General features: G+C 43.3%; 1 protein-coding gene across 1 annotated transcript in view; it reads left to right on the top strand.

Annotated features, from left to right (window-relative positions):
- ncapd2 (non-SMC condensin I complex, subunit D2) overlaps positions 1-16,493 on the top strand; it is a 39,603-nt gene that overhangs the window by 3,420 nt on the left and 19,690 nt on the right. The window contains exons 6-16 of the mRNA XM_079504164.1: positions 1,787-1,932; positions 2,411-2,538; positions 4,531-4,654; positions 6,154-6,301; positions 7,039-7,236; positions 10,316-10,450; positions 11,595-11,682; positions 13,363-13,582; positions 14,177-14,295; positions 15,036-15,248; positions 15,507-15,681. Coding sequence (XP_079360290.1) covers positions 1,787-1,932; positions 2,411-2,538; positions 4,531-4,654; positions 6,154-6,301; positions 7,039-7,236; positions 10,316-10,450; positions 11,595-11,682; positions 13,363-13,582; positions 14,177-14,295; positions 15,036-15,248; positions 15,507-15,681 — 1,694 coding nt within the window. The remainder of the gene's footprint in view (positions 1-1,786; positions 1,933-2,410; positions 2,539-4,530; positions 4,655-6,153; positions 6,302-7,038; positions 7,237-10,315; positions 10,451-11,594; positions 11,683-13,362; positions 13,583-14,176; positions 14,296-15,035; positions 15,249-15,506; positions 15,682-16,493) is intronic.

The following is a 16,493-nucleotide window of genomic DNA, read 5'->3' as shown; positions in this document are numbered from 1 at the left end:
CACACACTCCCTGGATGCCATCGATGAACCTCTGCCTCAAAATTTCCAGAATGGCCTGTTATAGCGCCACCAGGAGGCCGCTTTGTGCAAAACAGGTTTTTGGACAGTACACCTACAGATTTTGTCCAAACATCACGCAAATTGGTACACAGTCTCTCTAGAGCCATTCAACGAAACGGGTCTTTCAGATTTCTCAGACTCCATCCTGATTGGCTAAGATTGGCTTCCAAAGTTCGCAGGAGTGCTCAGTTTCAAACAAAATGCTGCAAATCATGAACACATCGTGTGATTTCCGTGAAATTGTGCACGCACATTCCCACTAGGCCGAGGAAGAAATGCCACATGAACATTTTCAACTCAGCCTCATGGTGGCGCTATAACTGGCAAAGTGTTTTTACCTCTAACTGCACGGATCTGTGGATAACTTTGTATGCCAACTCCCTGGAGGCCAAGGAAAAGCCTTTGCCTGGCATTTTTCAAATCTGCTCTTTAAAGCGCCACCAGGAGGCCGACATATGTAAAACAATTTTTCTAATATTACTCCTTCAGATTTTATCCAAATTTCACGCAAATCGGTACACATGCTCTCCATAGTCATGTGATCAAGACGGGTTTGTTTGATTTCTCATAATCCACCCTGATTGGCTACAATTGGCTTCTAAACTTTTCAGGAGTAGCCCGCTTTGTACCCGTTTTGTACACTACTACTACTCAACTACTCAACACAGCGTCCGATTGTGGTGAAACTGTGCATGCATATTCCCACTAGCCTTTGGAAGAAATGCCACTTGACAGTTTTCAAATCAGCCTCATGGTGGCGCTACAACAGACCAAGCCGCGTCTCTCTCACACACACACACACACACACACACACACACACACACACACATATTGCTCCTAAACATTTTGCCAAACATCACACACACACACACTCCTATCCTCCTGGTGGAGACCTGTGCCCAGAAGGGCACTTTTTCTAGTTTAGATTTGTTTTTTTAGTTATGGAAGTTATGCATAACACCTTAGTGGGGGAAAAAAAACTTTCAGTCGTATCTGATTACATTAAACTCACTTTGGCACTCGATTTGCAACTCACTTTATGCATGCACATACCCTCTATTAATCACATGATAAAGTAGTACAATAATCACAATTCGTAAAGCAAACTCAACATATAATTCTCATATTAATCCTCAAAGTAAACAAACTGGTCATGATGAATCAAATTAACCGTTGTCTGCCTGTGTTTGAGATCTTTCCCACGGTGAAGCCAGAGCCTTAGATATAGACAGAGTTACGCAAACTGCATTCACTTCATGGGGCCAGTCCAATGGCGGCTCTCCTACATAGAGTTCTATTGAGACTGGGGACAAGGACAACCGACTGGGACGAATCCTGGATCGGAAGTAGGCAGAAATGCATTGGACTCGGGCAACAGCCCAGCTTTAATGATCTTAAATCCCTTTATTTTTGTAGTAATAGTACAACATAAACATTAAAGAGACTTTAGTTGTTACTGTACAATACTTTTTGTACCGGACAATACCGTTTTCATGTTGCACACATGCTTAAAATGGCTGTTATTTGCGCCGCCCTTGTTAAACAATGCATTTCCAACTCCAGCTTGTCTCAGTTCAGGCTGCATGAACAGCGCTCGAGCGCTCTTTCTGCCCCCTCAATATCGCAACTCTTCTATTAGATGGCTCTGGGTGAAGCCAAAGACCCACAGTGAACTGTACTATTTATTCCATTTGTGAATGGTGGGTTTTCTTTGTTCTCTGTTCAGTCTGGTAAGAAGGGGAAGACTGGAGGAGACGGTCCGCAGCAGTGGGACTCTGAGAGGGAGAGGGTTCTCCAGGCTCTGATCCAGCTCCTCCAACTGGACATTCGCTCGCTCTGGAGCCTCTCCCTGGTGGAGGAGGAATTCATCAGGTACTGGAAGGACATGGCATGCTAAATCAAGTGTATTTTTATTTATTGAATATTCATGGCTAACTGTGGATTATGCGGCTGAGATAATTGGGTTTATCATGGGGCTTCAGCTATTCCAACTCTTATTTTGGAGCTTTGGTATAAAGAATCCTCACTGAAACTGCCTGAGAAATATTAGAACTATTATCCATGCCTGAGAAATATTAAACTTGTAGACAGTCCAAAAGTTATTCTGGCTGCTTCACCGTCAGGTTACGCAGCAGACTACTGTACCGAGGGGGGGGAGACAGGATCTTCCATCGCCGACTGAACTCGATTACAGAATAAGTGATTTACCTCTCTGCTCTGTTGATAGCATTGTCGTCTTAATGGAAGATGGCATCATGGACACTGGGTCTTTTCATCCTAATGATGCTAACTACTACTGGGCTATTCTGTGTGTGTGTGTGTGTAACTTTGTGTGTTTCCTGATCCTCAGTTGTGTGACATTCTGCTGTTACAAGCTGATGGAGAACCCCACCATCAGCCATGTGAAAATGAAGCCCACCAGAGATGCCATTATCCACCTGCTGGGAGTGCTCATCAAGAGATATAATCACCTCTTGGGTTAGTGTGCCTTCACTCTTTCACATAATGTAGCTAAAACTTATTTTCAGCACACTAAGCTCGCCCAGAGGTTTAAAAGTCCTTCTGGAGATGGAGAACCATGCTATGTGGAGATATAGTGTGGTTGTCTTTTCCCTAGCACTTACACTATCATGCATCCTCGATCTACTAGACCAGAGGGTCAAGTGGTTAACTTAACTCCTTGAATACTGAGAACGAGAAACTCACCTTTGCACAGGAAGCCTTGCCCGAGATTTGATTTATTGAGGTTTACCCAGAAAAGAATAATAACCATGTTTTATAGCATGCTGATAAAATGGTGATCGAAGCGTTACTAGGCCTCAGTAACTTCCCCTCTCTATCCTATACGGGTGCCCGCAGAAAAACAAAGAGCCTCATGTTGCAAAATGGTCTGGCACTTTCTAGGGTAGAGCTCTGCCTCCCTTTGGCGGCCAAGGAGTTTATGTAAAACAAGTCACTGACTCGGTCATATTATATCGGCTTGCAGCAATTCCAAAGCAACAAAATAATTCCACAGAAATGTAATTTACTGGGTGGGGTGTGTGTGTGGTGTGGGGTGTGTCGCGCTCCCCATTGGCTTAAAGGATGGTCAAAAAGTGTTGAGAAATGTGTGTGCTGCCTGATACATGATTAGCTCTGCAAGCTGATGACAAACATTTGGCAGCCCCAATAATGCTATAGTGGAACTGCCTTCAGTCTGATCTGATGCTGCCGTCTCTCTCACTCTTAACAAAACAAAATGCGTCAGCCATTGTGCACAACACCTACTAGTCCGGCAGCCGACAGACTTATTTTGTTTAAAGTGGGAAATTTGGTATATAGTCTTTTTTTTATTGGCCTAAAATATTGTCTATATACATGCATGAATCCACTTGCTGACCGGCTGTTAGTATTGGGCAATTTGGTTTTAATAGGGGTTTCTTGTGACCCTACCATTAAGATCCTATTGCTGGCAAAATGTCAAATCAAACTAGGGTTTTTTCATGATTCTGAATCCATTCCAAGCATTAGTTTTGCACAAAATACACTCCTTGGGCTAAAAGGAACCATAGCAACTTGCCCAAATGTGCCCAAAATATGCTGACCTCATCACATTTGTCATGATGTCTATGGCCTCGCCCAAGGAGTGTATTTTGTGCAAAACTAATGCTTGGAATGGATTCAGAATCATGAAAACCCCCCAGTTTGACATGTCACATGCTACTTAAATGAAAGTTTGACATTTTTGCCAGCCATAGGATGTTAATGGTAGGGTCACAAGAAACCCCTATCAAAAAATTGCCCAATACTTTCAGCCGGTCAGCAAGTGGATTCATGAATGTATGTATATAGACAATATTTTAGGCGAATAAAAAAGGACTTCCGGACTATACCTATATGCACAGGTTTGGTTGCATACCTGAAAATGGGCTATTATCATATGGATGGATGACTAGAACGCTTGTCATGCAGAAATGTATAGTCGAGTGATAACCATTTTAGTTATGATGGGGCGTGAGGTGATTATAACATGTTCAAATCATTTCAACATGTGATGATACGATCGCAGTTATGAGCCAGGCGGGCCAAAAGATTGAGCTCTAGCCTTGTGACTGGTGCAGTCTGCATGTGTGTCTGTCACCTGGCAAGAAGCTCTAATCTTTGTGTTGAAGGCCATTGTTTGCTTTGTTCTGGACAACCGTTTTGTCACATGCACAGTTGTGTTGCCTCTATGACCTAGTACAAAGTTATTCATCACATTTATAAAATCGTATTGTGACAGCTATTTTTTACTGTGTTTGCATGGCACCGTTGTGCGACAAAATGGTAAAATACTAGCGTTTACAATGGTTAGTTTTGTTGGTAAAAAGTGATTCAAAAACGCAGTTCTCGATTAATAAATACAATACAATGAAAATCTGTTGTAGAACTCTAGATTTATGCTACGGTTTTTCGTTAACAATCGTAACCCTCCATCCTTCATGTCTGCAGGTGCCAGTGTGAGGGTCATTCAGTTGCTCCAACACTTTGAACAGCTGTCGTCGGTGTGTGCCCAGGCTGTGTGCGTGTGGAGCACAGAGTATGGCGTCAGAGCTGTCGTAGGAGAAGTCATAAGGTCAGTGTGACAGTATATGTTTACCCATGTTCATTTGACAGACTGATTTGTCCAAAATGCCCTGCTGCACTGCAGTGGTTTCCCCTTTATTGTTGCTGCTAGTTCACCGTCATTGTGCTTTGAGCGATAACGTCACAAACAAATCAAGTGCTATAATACCAATGGTGAGGGCGATCTCTCTGTAACGTAACTATTAGTTTCACCTGTAAAGTCTCCAAATCATTGTGATGATTCGTGGGGACTAGTTGAATAGTGGACACCAATTCCTGAATATCATATAGGACATAATTGTTGTTATATTGTCGTTTTTGGTTTACCTATTGCATAATATTGCAATATTAGAAATATTGCAACCAAAAAAAGACTTATTTTAGATCCTAATCATCGCAACACCGACCATACATTTACATGGTCGGTGTACCACATTAGATGCCATTGTTGGTTACCATTTGTATTAAACTTCAATCAAAATCATTCAGACCGATCAACTGTCACTTCAAAAACCTTTTCTAAATCACATTAGTGTCTAGTACTGTAACTGCCTAGTACCTACTGCTTCAGATCCCTTTCCACTGAATTCAATACCTGGCCCTGCCCAATGATGAGACCAAGGCGAATGCGAGCTGACTGAATAAGATGGCTGAGTGCTCCTTGCCTCTACTGGCTGGTAATCTTGGCAGTGTAGTTGAGATTTGCTGCTCTGCTGTAAGGGCCTGCCTACAGTGACTTGGCTTCACCCAAATTGTTACTCCATTTTAAAGTTTATGTGGAGAAATGACCAGGTGGATGCTGACAGTTTGTGTGTGTGTGTGTGTGTTGGAGGCAAAGAGTTCGCTCAGCCGTCACTGAGTTTCGGTCAGCCATGAGCTTAATTTCTTTGGTAATCTGAGGGCTACAGTCAAATAACCACATTAGATGCCATTGTTGGTTACCATTTGTATTAAAAACTTCAATCAAAATCTTTCAGACCGTGTCATAAACAGAAACCACTACTACATTATGAATGAAGTGAAAAAAATCATTAACATGGTGAAACACATCTTGATGATGTCATCAAGATGTGTTTCACCATGTTAATGATCTTTTTCTTAATTACAGTTCTAGGAAAAAATGGGGGGACTTTTTTATTATTTCCACACAACAGCTCTAAGGTACATTAATGACATAGTAAAATGTTGAAAATGGGTGGTTTTCCCCTTTAAGTTCCACTGTGATTTAGTTTTCATTTTTGTAGCTGCACATTGAAGATCATTGTAATTGCGGCCAAACCATATTGTGTAGGTTCATACGTCTTGAAAGGATTGACAATTTCATCATAGCTGCCGTGGCCACGTTGCTTTCCGGGTGCCGCGTGCACGTCTCCTTGTAGTTTTGTAGTCTTTCAGTACTTTTCCAGATTGAATTCTGTACTTTTGCAGAAAGTTTTCGGGTGTCTTTCATAAAACTCCCAGGTCATTTATTTCCTTGGTACTCAAACGTCTGTCGTCTCCTCTTTTTAGGGAGATTGGTCGGAGGTCAAGTGAGGAGCTGGCTAGAGAGGGGTCGGGTGTCAAATCCTTTGCCTCCTTCCTGTCGGAGCTCAGTTCCCTGGTACCAGAACTGATGATCCCGTACATCAGTGTTCTCGTCACACACCTGGAGGGAGAGGTACTACACTCCTGTTTTGCTGTCTTTTTATGGAGACTAAAGGCCTATTCATACTCTAGTTTTAGGTGATAATAAGGTGACCACCGAAAACTACAATATGACATCATGCCGCGGTGACGAGACTAAGTCGACTAAGGTTTTTGATATCTGGTCGACTAAGCCTAGACTAAAGCTCAAACCACACCAAAGGGATGGGTTGGGACAAAACTGTATTTAAGGTAAACCACACCAATGCAACTCGATGAGCTGCATTTGTGTGGTTTACCTTAGAAAACAGTTTTGTCCCAACGCGACCCTTTGGTGTGGTTTGAGCTTAAGACTAAACGATTTCAGTCTAAAACTAAATGATTTCAGAAGACTAAATCGGACTAAGACTAAAGCCCAAACCACACCGTCGGGTCGGAACAACGTTTTGTTTTAAGGTAAACCACACCAATGCAACTCATTGAGTTGCATTGATGTGGTTGACCTTAATAAACTGTTTTGTCCCGACCCTTTGGTGTGGTTTGGGGCTTTTCTGGCGAAGTTAACATTGCATTAGACTAAGACTTTATGGCTTAACCAATAGAACTATTGATGTATTGATTAAAGTCTTACAATTTTCTGTCTTACTGAAATGGGGCCTCATGCATGCGGCCTCATGCTAAAGAATGGACTGTTTTGTCTGTTTGTTTTTGCTTCATGACACAATGCTGCTTAATATCACATCTTTCAACATGGCAAATCTCTCTCTACAGAGCCCCAACATGCGTGTAGCTGTGTGTGAAATTCTGGGAGAGCTTCTAGTGCGGGTTCTGTGTGGCGACGGGCTGGACGAGTCCGGGAAAGCCGACCGAGACCGCTACTTTGACACATTGCAGGAACACCTCCACGACACGCATTCTCACGTCCGGAACCGAGTACTACAAGGCTACACCCGCATTGTCAACAGCAAGGTCAGTTACTCTGATGTGATTGGTTACGGGGTTACAATTGTAAGTGGTACCATCGTGGGTTGATGATGGAATGTGTCCTCCAAACTGAATTCATCTATTTTGTAGGGTTTTTGTTTCCTCATCAGCTGTCTGATCCTTTTTTCCTCTATCTGTCAGCAATGAGCCAAATCAAATTCATTATGTGAACATAATTGGGCAATTACAGATCCTGCTTCTCAATCTGATTTGAATGATTGTTTCAGTAGAGTACTTGTTTTTTGTTTTGTTTTTCTTTTAAAAAGCTAGTATGTGAAATCAACTGTCACTTCAAAAACCTTTTCTAAATGACATTAGTGTCTAGTACTGTAACTGCCTAGTACCTACTGCTTCAGATCCCTTTCCACTGAATTCAATACCTGGCCCTGCCCAATGATGAGACCAAGGCGAATGCGAGCTGACTGAATAAGATGGCTGAGTGCTCCTTGCCTCTACTGGCTGGTAATCTTGGCAGTGTAGTTGAGATTTGCTGCTCTGCTGTAAGGGCCTGCCTACAGTAACTTGGCTTCACCCAAATTGTTCCTCCATTTTAAAGTTGATGTGGAGAAATGACCAGGTGGATGCTGACAGTTTGTGTGTGTGTGTGTGTGTGTGTGTGTGTGTGTGTGTGTGTGTTGGAGGCAAAGAGTTCGCTCAGCCGTCACTGAGTTTCGGTCAGCCATGAGCTTAATTTCTTTGGTAATCTGAGGGCTACAGTCGGATGCGAAATGTGAAATAATTTTGAGATAAAAATAAAATGTATCTATTGTTTTGGCATGCCTATGTGGAATGCCAACATTTGAAAACCCACGTCCACGTGTGTTAGCCGGGGAGCCACAGGCCCAAAAGCTCAAGGAATAGATTTTTTTTTAAATTATGTTTAGTATGCATTTGGGTGTCTCGTCTATGATCACAGAATGTAACCCATTCAAACTGGGAAAGTATCTGTAATTTTATGTTTTATTATACGTCACATTGGTTGGCTATTCAAAAATAGCTGCTACAAGTTCACAGCACAAACTATGAGCTTGTAGATCACTAGAATTTCGCCGCCCTTCGGGCGGCTCATCCTAGTGCCGTTGCAGCGCAATGGGAAGAAGGAAATTGCGAGATTTGACAGACTCCACTTCATGTTTCAGCTGTGTTTTTAAACCCAGTATTGTGCCCTTCACATGTAGTAACGGATGGGTATTATTATTATTTGTTGTATTTTATTTTCACATCAAAGCAAATTAAATTAAATTAAACACACATGAAACTGCTTTTTACTGTTTTTGTTTACTTACAATAAGTTACTGTTTTTGGAAACCAAAAGATGTTGAGAATGGAGCAGAACATACTGTAGTATATTTTTGTGGGGACCTTGACTGCATTATAGTAGGCGTACAATCTTTTGGATTGCAGTGACCCCACATTGTTTCTTCGGGAACAATATTTGTAGTTACAATGAGGGCTACATGAGCCGAAGGGAGAGAAACACGTCGCCTCTCTCCAGTCCGTGCGTATGGTGCTGCTGGTGGCTGAATAACAACGGATCGCATCGCTGACTGACAGAAACGCACAGTTACAATTCAGAGGCACTTCAATAAGAAAACTCAACTAATAACGCTTGTGTGTGTGAATCTGCCCGATGCTGACGTTAGTATATAATGTTTAGATTGTTTTCCTCTTGTACATGCGTTTGTGGGCACAGTGGCAGGGGGTGAAAAGCCGATTTGTCCCATGGTGTGCACTGCGCAACTGTGCAGTGTAAAACATGCTGAAATCAAAGTACACACACACACACACACACACACAGTCACTCAGTCACAAATCCTCCACAGTGTGATTACGTGTCTGCAGTGACACTGATGCGAGGTTACAATGAGTCCGTGGTGTGGTGAGACTGGGAAAGGAATAATGCGCGGAAGAGCTTGGCATCCGACTGCGCGCGTTGTGGCGATGAGATGGGCGCGTTCGGAAATACCGCACCGAAGCACACTCGCCTATTAGTTTGCATTGCATTTGCACAGTGCGCTCAGTGCGATATTTCCGAACGTGCCCGTTGTGTGTGTGTGGGTGTGTGTGTGTGTGTGTGTGTGTGTGTGGCTGGCTGGCCAATAGCTGTGTTTTGCTGCGTGGGGATCGCCATGTGAGGGGGCTAGCCAATAAGGGCCCTGTGTTGCATGTGGAGAATTGTGTGTGTGGTGTAGCCGAACGGGGTGGTGAGAACATGAGGGGGATGTAGCACAGCAATCGGTGACCCCTACATTAAGCTGTGTTGCTCCCAACATGCAGTGCAAATGCGTGTTGTAGCAACCGTAGCCAATGGGAAAACAGGATGCAGTGTTGCCAGGTCCGCGAATTGTAAGCGAGTTGTAAGTAGCGTGTTGAATGGCATTTTTTCTGGGCTTGTTTTCATAGACCTGGCAACAAATTAGGCGGGGGTGTCGGTGCTTGTGGCGTGTTTGTGTTTATTATTGCTATTGATATTGTTTGAGTGTGGACGGGAGGCGGCTTTAGTGGCAGTGCAATGACAATTTTTACGCGGGTGGTGTTGAGTGTGGGCGTGCTGCGCGACATGAGGAGATAGCCATGGGTCGACGCGGAGGGTAAGTCTGTGACGTGTTAGTGTGTTTAGTGGGTTGTTGCAGTGTGTGTTGCAGTGTGTCAGTGACGTAGTAGCTGGTGTCTTTTTTTCCTGGGTTGCGCACAGCTTTTTGGGCACACCTTTTCAATTGTATAATAGATATGCATATCATTTCTGAGCACCACTGATATAGAAACGTCGACATTTGTAGAATCAGAGTCTGGTCTTAATCCATTTTGGGCGGGAACCCCTTTTGGTGTTAAACATGGTTATAATTTAGCTATTGAAAAATAGCAGATCTACAAGCTCATAGCGCGCCACTCGGTGGCGCGCTACGAGCTTGTAGGTCTGCTATTTTTGAAAAATCGTTAAAATATTTATTTCAGAAAACTGGAGGATTTAGAAGATTTTTTTTTTTTTAATTTCGACGTCTGGTCAAAATGGGTTAATGAGTTAATCATCCTTAGCTGCGTGTGTGTGTGTGTTGTCTGCCAGGCATTGCCTCTGTGTCGATACAGTGAGGTCATGGGCCTGGCTGTGGGACGGCTGATGGACAAATCCATCCATGTGGTGAAGAGTGCTATTCAGCTGCTGGCTGCCTTCATCGCACACAACCCCTACAGCTGCAAGGTAAACGAGACAACCAATCCACATGTAGCTGGAATAGTCAAATTTATAATGTGTAGCGAGTAAGTGCCAAAAAGGAAATATTGGAAAACAAACTAGTTATCCGTTTTGTCTATTTACAGCTAATGTACATTAACGGAACATTTTTCTGTTGTGAGTTTAGTACATTCTCCATAGTCTCTGAACATATCGGCGTAATTCAACATAGGTTATTAACAAGGCATGGCCGTTGGTAAATCAATCCTTTTTTGGGAGGCAGATTCCTGGGCAGTCTTCTGAGCTGTGTTCTGTCTGGCACTAGTCCTCCCTATAGCATCCCTGCTCTCTGATGACCATGGCGAGTTGAGAGAAATCGCCATGGACAGATACGGAGCTGACACCCCCGACGTCATTTTAAAGTCTTACTGTGCAATATTCATTTTAGCTGTCATTCAACAGATGAAATAAATAGATTGTTGTGTTGGTGTCAGACACTGGTGGCAAATAAGAATGGTGTTAGTTGTGGAATGATATTGTGGAAAAGCAGGGGTGGAGAACCACTAGTGTGAAAGTTAAACTAACTTTTGTTGACTGTATTTATAGATCTTAAGATGTGTGTAATACATGTACTCATAATGTTCAGCAGTATATCATGCAGCATATTATGTCAAGTATACTGTCTGTTATGCTCAGTGGGTTGAACAAACCTGTTGAAGTTCAACTGTGGTTAAACATTGTACCATGTAATGTGTTTTTAAAGTAAACACTTGGGAGTCAATGCTGATGTATACAGTTGGGTGCCACCGATATTGTCCCTTATCATTTGACCCATTTAGGCCTGACCTCAAAATTAAAAAAAAACCTAAATCCTCCAGTTTTCTGAAATAAATATTTTCACGATTTTTCAAAAATAGCAGACCTACAAGCTCGTAGCGCGCCACTCGGTGGCGCGCTATGAGCTTGTAGATCTGCTATTTTTCAATAGCTACATTTTAACATAATGTTAAACACCAAAAGGGGTTCCCGCCCAAAATGGGTTAACTGTCCTTTTGCGCAGATCACGCAAACCTCAGCAAAAAGGACAATATCGATGGCCTCCAACTGTAGGTGTTGAACATGCCATACCACCGAATAGTCCTTTTTGATATCGTCTTTTGTGTCTTGTCAGCTGAGCAGTGCTGATCTGCAGAAACCCCTGGAGAAAGAGACTGCTAAACTTCGAGAGATGAAAGAGAAATTGCAAGGGAAAGCACCCGGTATGTGATATCCACTCTTGTCACTTCAAAAGCATGCCCCCTCCCCCCCTACATTACAGAACGGTGTCTTAACGCCCACCTACTGCTTCAGGTCCCTTTCCAGTTCCACTGAATTCAATACCTGGCCCTGCCCGATGATGATGATGATCATCAATCAATCATGCGAGCTGACTGAATAAGATGGCTGAGTGCTCCTTGCCTCTACTGGCTGGTAATCTTGGCAGTGTAGTTGAGATGTGCTGCTCTGCTGTAAGGGCCTGCCTACAGTGATTTGGCTTCACCGAAATTGTTCCTCCAATTAAAGTTCATGTGGAGAAATGACCAGGTGGATGCCGACAGTGCGAGTGTGTGTGTGTGTGTGTGTGTGTGGGAGGCAAAGAGTTCAGTCAGCTGTCACTGAGGTTCAGTCAGCATGAGCTAATTTCTTAAATCTGAGGGCCAAAGTCCGATATGCAAACTCCTGACCCTTCTGTGAAATTTGCCATTTTGAGATAGGAGGGGAAAAAATAGGTCCCCTCTGAGATTCATGTAAATCCTTTCCCGTTATTTTACTTTGCAATGCATCTCTGTATCTAGTCTCGCGAGATGGACTGTTGACGATGGGTTCTCAGATTGCTGTGTATCTATCCTTCCAGGAGTCTGCCCCATACATCGGAGTAGCTATGATGTGGTTGGTATTGAATGATGCCACACAAAATGTAACTAAATTGCCAGACTAAACTAGAATTTATTGTGACAACCACTATTGTTTGTGTGAAATTTTCGTCCACCATACACAAACCAGGGCATGGCATTAAATGAACATTGTTCAAGACATCGGTAACATTTGGCGTAATCTAATAAGGAAAAAACGGTGCCAAAAGACAAACTAATGTATTATGTTACATGGAATGGATAATGGTGGGTGAGGGAAGCAGAAAGAAATTAAACACCGGTCCCTATCAAAATCAAACCAACGATGTTGCGATTATGTGGTCGACGTACACTACAGTAAATCTGGTCACCTTCAGGCACCCACAAGAAATATTACTTTTCTGTAGACGACAGACACTTTTCTTTCTTTTTTTCAATCCAGTCCTCTGTGCAAGAACACGCTGTGCAGCATGTGTGAATGAGATGTTCTCCCTTACATTCCTCCAGCCGAAAAAGTTGTTCCTCAGAAAATGTCAATTATAGGTTATCCTAATCCAGTCAAAATCCGAAATAATCCTATTTGGTCCCCCTAGTTCAACCCTCTCCTTCCACCCTCAATTTGGCTCCATGTCCACAAATATCACACCTGCAGCCCGCAACCTGGGTGTGATCTTCGACTCCGACCTATCCTTTAATAAACAAATAACCACAGTTGTTCAATCATGCTACTTTCAGTTGAGAAATATTGCCAAAATCAAATCATTCCTATCAGCCATTCTTAAATCAAAGACCTACCTCTACACCAAATATTATTTGACTGTACATATTTAATTACTGTTATTATATTTGCTGTATTTCTACTGTATTTGCCGTTTGTTTTTTGACTTGATGTGTTCATTGTTTTTCGTTTTGCTTTATTCTGCTCTGTGCAGCACTTTGAAACATTGTTTTAAAAAGGTGCTATATAAATAAAATTAATTATCATTATGTAAATTATTCTTTCTTGCCTCCTTTTTCCTGTTCATGTCGGTCTTCGCGCCCTATCAGTGGCCGTCATCAAAGCATCCGAGCTGTGGGCAGCCATGGAGCCCGAACTCCGGGTCACTGTCGGGGCTGAACTGCAGCCCACCAGCGAGGAAGAGGAGCAGCAAGAGGACGAGGAAGAAGAGAACGAGGAAGAAGAGAATGACGAAGCGGGAGATGACGAAAAGGATGAGAGGACTACTGCTGTGCAGGTCGCACAGTTCCTCCGCGTCAACAAATACAGGTGACCCAATAATATCCCACATAACTACACATTTGAAAATATAATGGAGAAAAGAATGTATCTTTTTTAGTCTAATGTATAACTTGAGAGCAGACAAATTGTGTTTTTTGGGAGGCAGATTCCCGGGCAGTCTTCTGAGCTGTGTTCTGTCTGGCACTAGTCCTCCCTATAGCATCCCTGCTCTCTGATGACCATGGCGAGTTGAGAGAAATCGCCATGGACAGATACGGAGCTGACACCCCCTTTGTCATTTTAAAGTCGTACTGTGCAATATTCATTTTAGCTGTCATTCAACAGATGAAATAAATAGATTGTTGTGTTGGTGTCAGACGGACACTGGTGGCAAATAAGAATGGTGTTAGTTGTGGAATGATATTGTGGAAAAGCAGGGGCGGAGAACCACTAGTGTGATCTTTTTAGTCTAATGTATAACTTGAGAGCAGACAAATTGTACAAGCGAAAAGTCACTCAAATCAGTGCATGGACTGTAGGTTTTCTCTGTTAACGCTTTGGAATAATGGTCTCTTTTGAATTTGTGTTTTTTTTGTCGTGTTCACCGCCAGGCTGACATTGTGGGTTTCTTGTGTCTTCCAGGAACGCAGTACGTCTGTGTATAAAGGCTCACAGCCGTTTCCCCGAGTCTGAGCTCTTCTCTGCTCTGTCCAGTCTCACACCAGAGACCGTGATGGACACACTGGCTCTGCTGTTCAAAGGTACAGCCTTTTCTCCCAGTTTACATGGTGCCGTTAAGGGAGGCAAGCAATGATCCCCCAGGACGGGAGAAAAGATTCTAAAACAACGAGCACAGATGTGCGTTTTATTTATTCTACAATTGGGTTCATAGGAATTCAGAAAGGGCTGCAAAGTGGAGTCTGGTGTCCGATTACATGAAATATCTATAGTGTACTGATTGAATCCATTTAAAAAATCATAGTGTCTACTGTAACTCCTGCCTAGTACTTACTACTGCTTCAGATCCCTTTCCACTGAATTCAATACCTGGCCCTGCCCAATGATGAGACCAAGGCGAATGCGAGCTGACTGAACAAGATGGCTGAGTGCTCCTTGCCTCTACTGGCTGGTAATCTTGGCAGTGTAGTTGAGATGTGCTGCTCTGCTGTAAGGGCCTGCCTACAGTGACTTGGCTTCACCCAAATTGTTCCTCCATTTTAAAGTTTATGTGGAGAAATGACCAGGTGGATGCTGACAGTGTGTGTGTGTGTGTGTGTTCGCGTGTGTGTTTGAGGCAAAGGGTTCGCTCAGCTGTCAAAGGTTCGGTCAGCCATGAGCTTAATTTCTACTAATCTGAGGGCCAAAGTCAGAGATGCAACACCTGACCCTTCTGTGAAATAATTTTGAGATCAAAATAAAAAAAAATATCTTATTTTTTTGGCATGCCTAATGTGGAATGCCAACGCTTGAAAACCCACGTCCACATGTGTCTGTCCATCAGGCCCTGATGATGATGCTGCTGAGCTGAGTCAGAACCTCCCCCCTACCCCCCAGAAGGAAGGAGCAGAGAAGGAGGGAGAGGACGCTCGGGACGGCGAGCTGAAGAAACAGGAGATGTTGGTGCAGTACCTGAAGGACACGGAGAGCTTCGCCCTGCAGGTGGAAAGGGCCATCTCGGTCATCAACACTATGCTGTACTGGAAAACCACTTCTGGTAAGGGGAGTCTCATCACACATATGCCTCAGCAAACTATGTTGTGCTAGAAACCCTTGTTTTTGCGTATCCCATTAAGGGACTGGTTGTCCTTTTTTTTTATAATAAAACCTTGAAACGTGGTCTTACTAAACTACGGTAAACCTTTATGTATTTGATCGTTTTCATTCATCCCATACAGACAGTGGACAAATAACCATGGCTGGTGCTTAATATGAACCATCTTCTGGCACTGATGTGAACGTTTGTTTCCTGCAGTGGTCCAAGAGGCAGTACAGTTCTGTGTGACGGTGTGCGAGTTCGGCGTGGCCGACTCTCTCACCGGTGTGAGGAAGATGCTTCCTCTGGTGTGGTCGGCCGACGCTGCCGTTAAAGATGCTGTGGTGCAAGCCTACAAGCGCCTCTATCTCAACCCGCAGGGAGACTCCACCAGGTACTAGACTGCTGAAAATGTTGGTGTTCGTATATATATCGTATTAACACCCCGGGGTCCATTAAATCGTAGCGCCCAGCGATTTATAGCAGCAGAGCACATTTTGCGACGGACCGGATGCTATTCCGGATGTAGCTGAAGTAGCTTGATGTAGCCAAAACACTCTCGATGCGATCGACAACAACGGGAGGGAAGATTAATTCTAACGCGACTAGCGACGGGACCGTGATGGGCCGTCTAACACAATCTTATTTTTTTTTCTCCCAAGAATTGGACTGAATGATTTAGATCGAGAGTTATTCAGCAGACGCTCCCAGCCTTTGGAGCGATGCGATCGGTTTTTATATCAATAATCTCCGTCCGTTTGATCAATCTTTTCGTCGTTTATGACTATAATATTTCCTCTAATTATTACATGGCATGAAAATATTTCCTCTAATTGCATGGCACATGCCTAATGTTGAGGGGGGGGGGGAAAGGGAAAAATATATCTACACACAGTCCTAACTATGAATCTATATCTATTCAGAAAGGGCTGCAAAATGGGAGTCTGGTGTCTGTCTACATGAAATATCTAAAGTGTACTGATTGAATCCATTTACAAATCATAGTGTCTACTGTAACTCCTGCCTAGTACTTACTACTGCTTCAGATCCCTTTCCACTGAATTCAATACCTGGCCCTGCCCAATGATGAGACCAAGGCGAATGCGAGCTGACTGAACAAGATGGCAGAGTACTCCTTGCCTCTACTGGCTGGTAATCTTGGCAGTGTAGTTGAGATTTGCTGCTCTGCTGTAAGGGCCTGCCTAC

This window comes from Electrona antarctica (assembly GCF_951216825.1).
Source record: "Electrona antarctica genome assembly, chromosome: 6".
NCBI classification, from domain to species: domain Eukaryota; kingdom Metazoa; phylum Chordata; class Actinopteri; order Myctophiformes; family Myctophidae; genus Electrona; species Electrona antarctica.
Note: the sequence above shows the minus strand (reverse complement) of the source record. Positions and strands in the feature narration are given on the sequence as shown.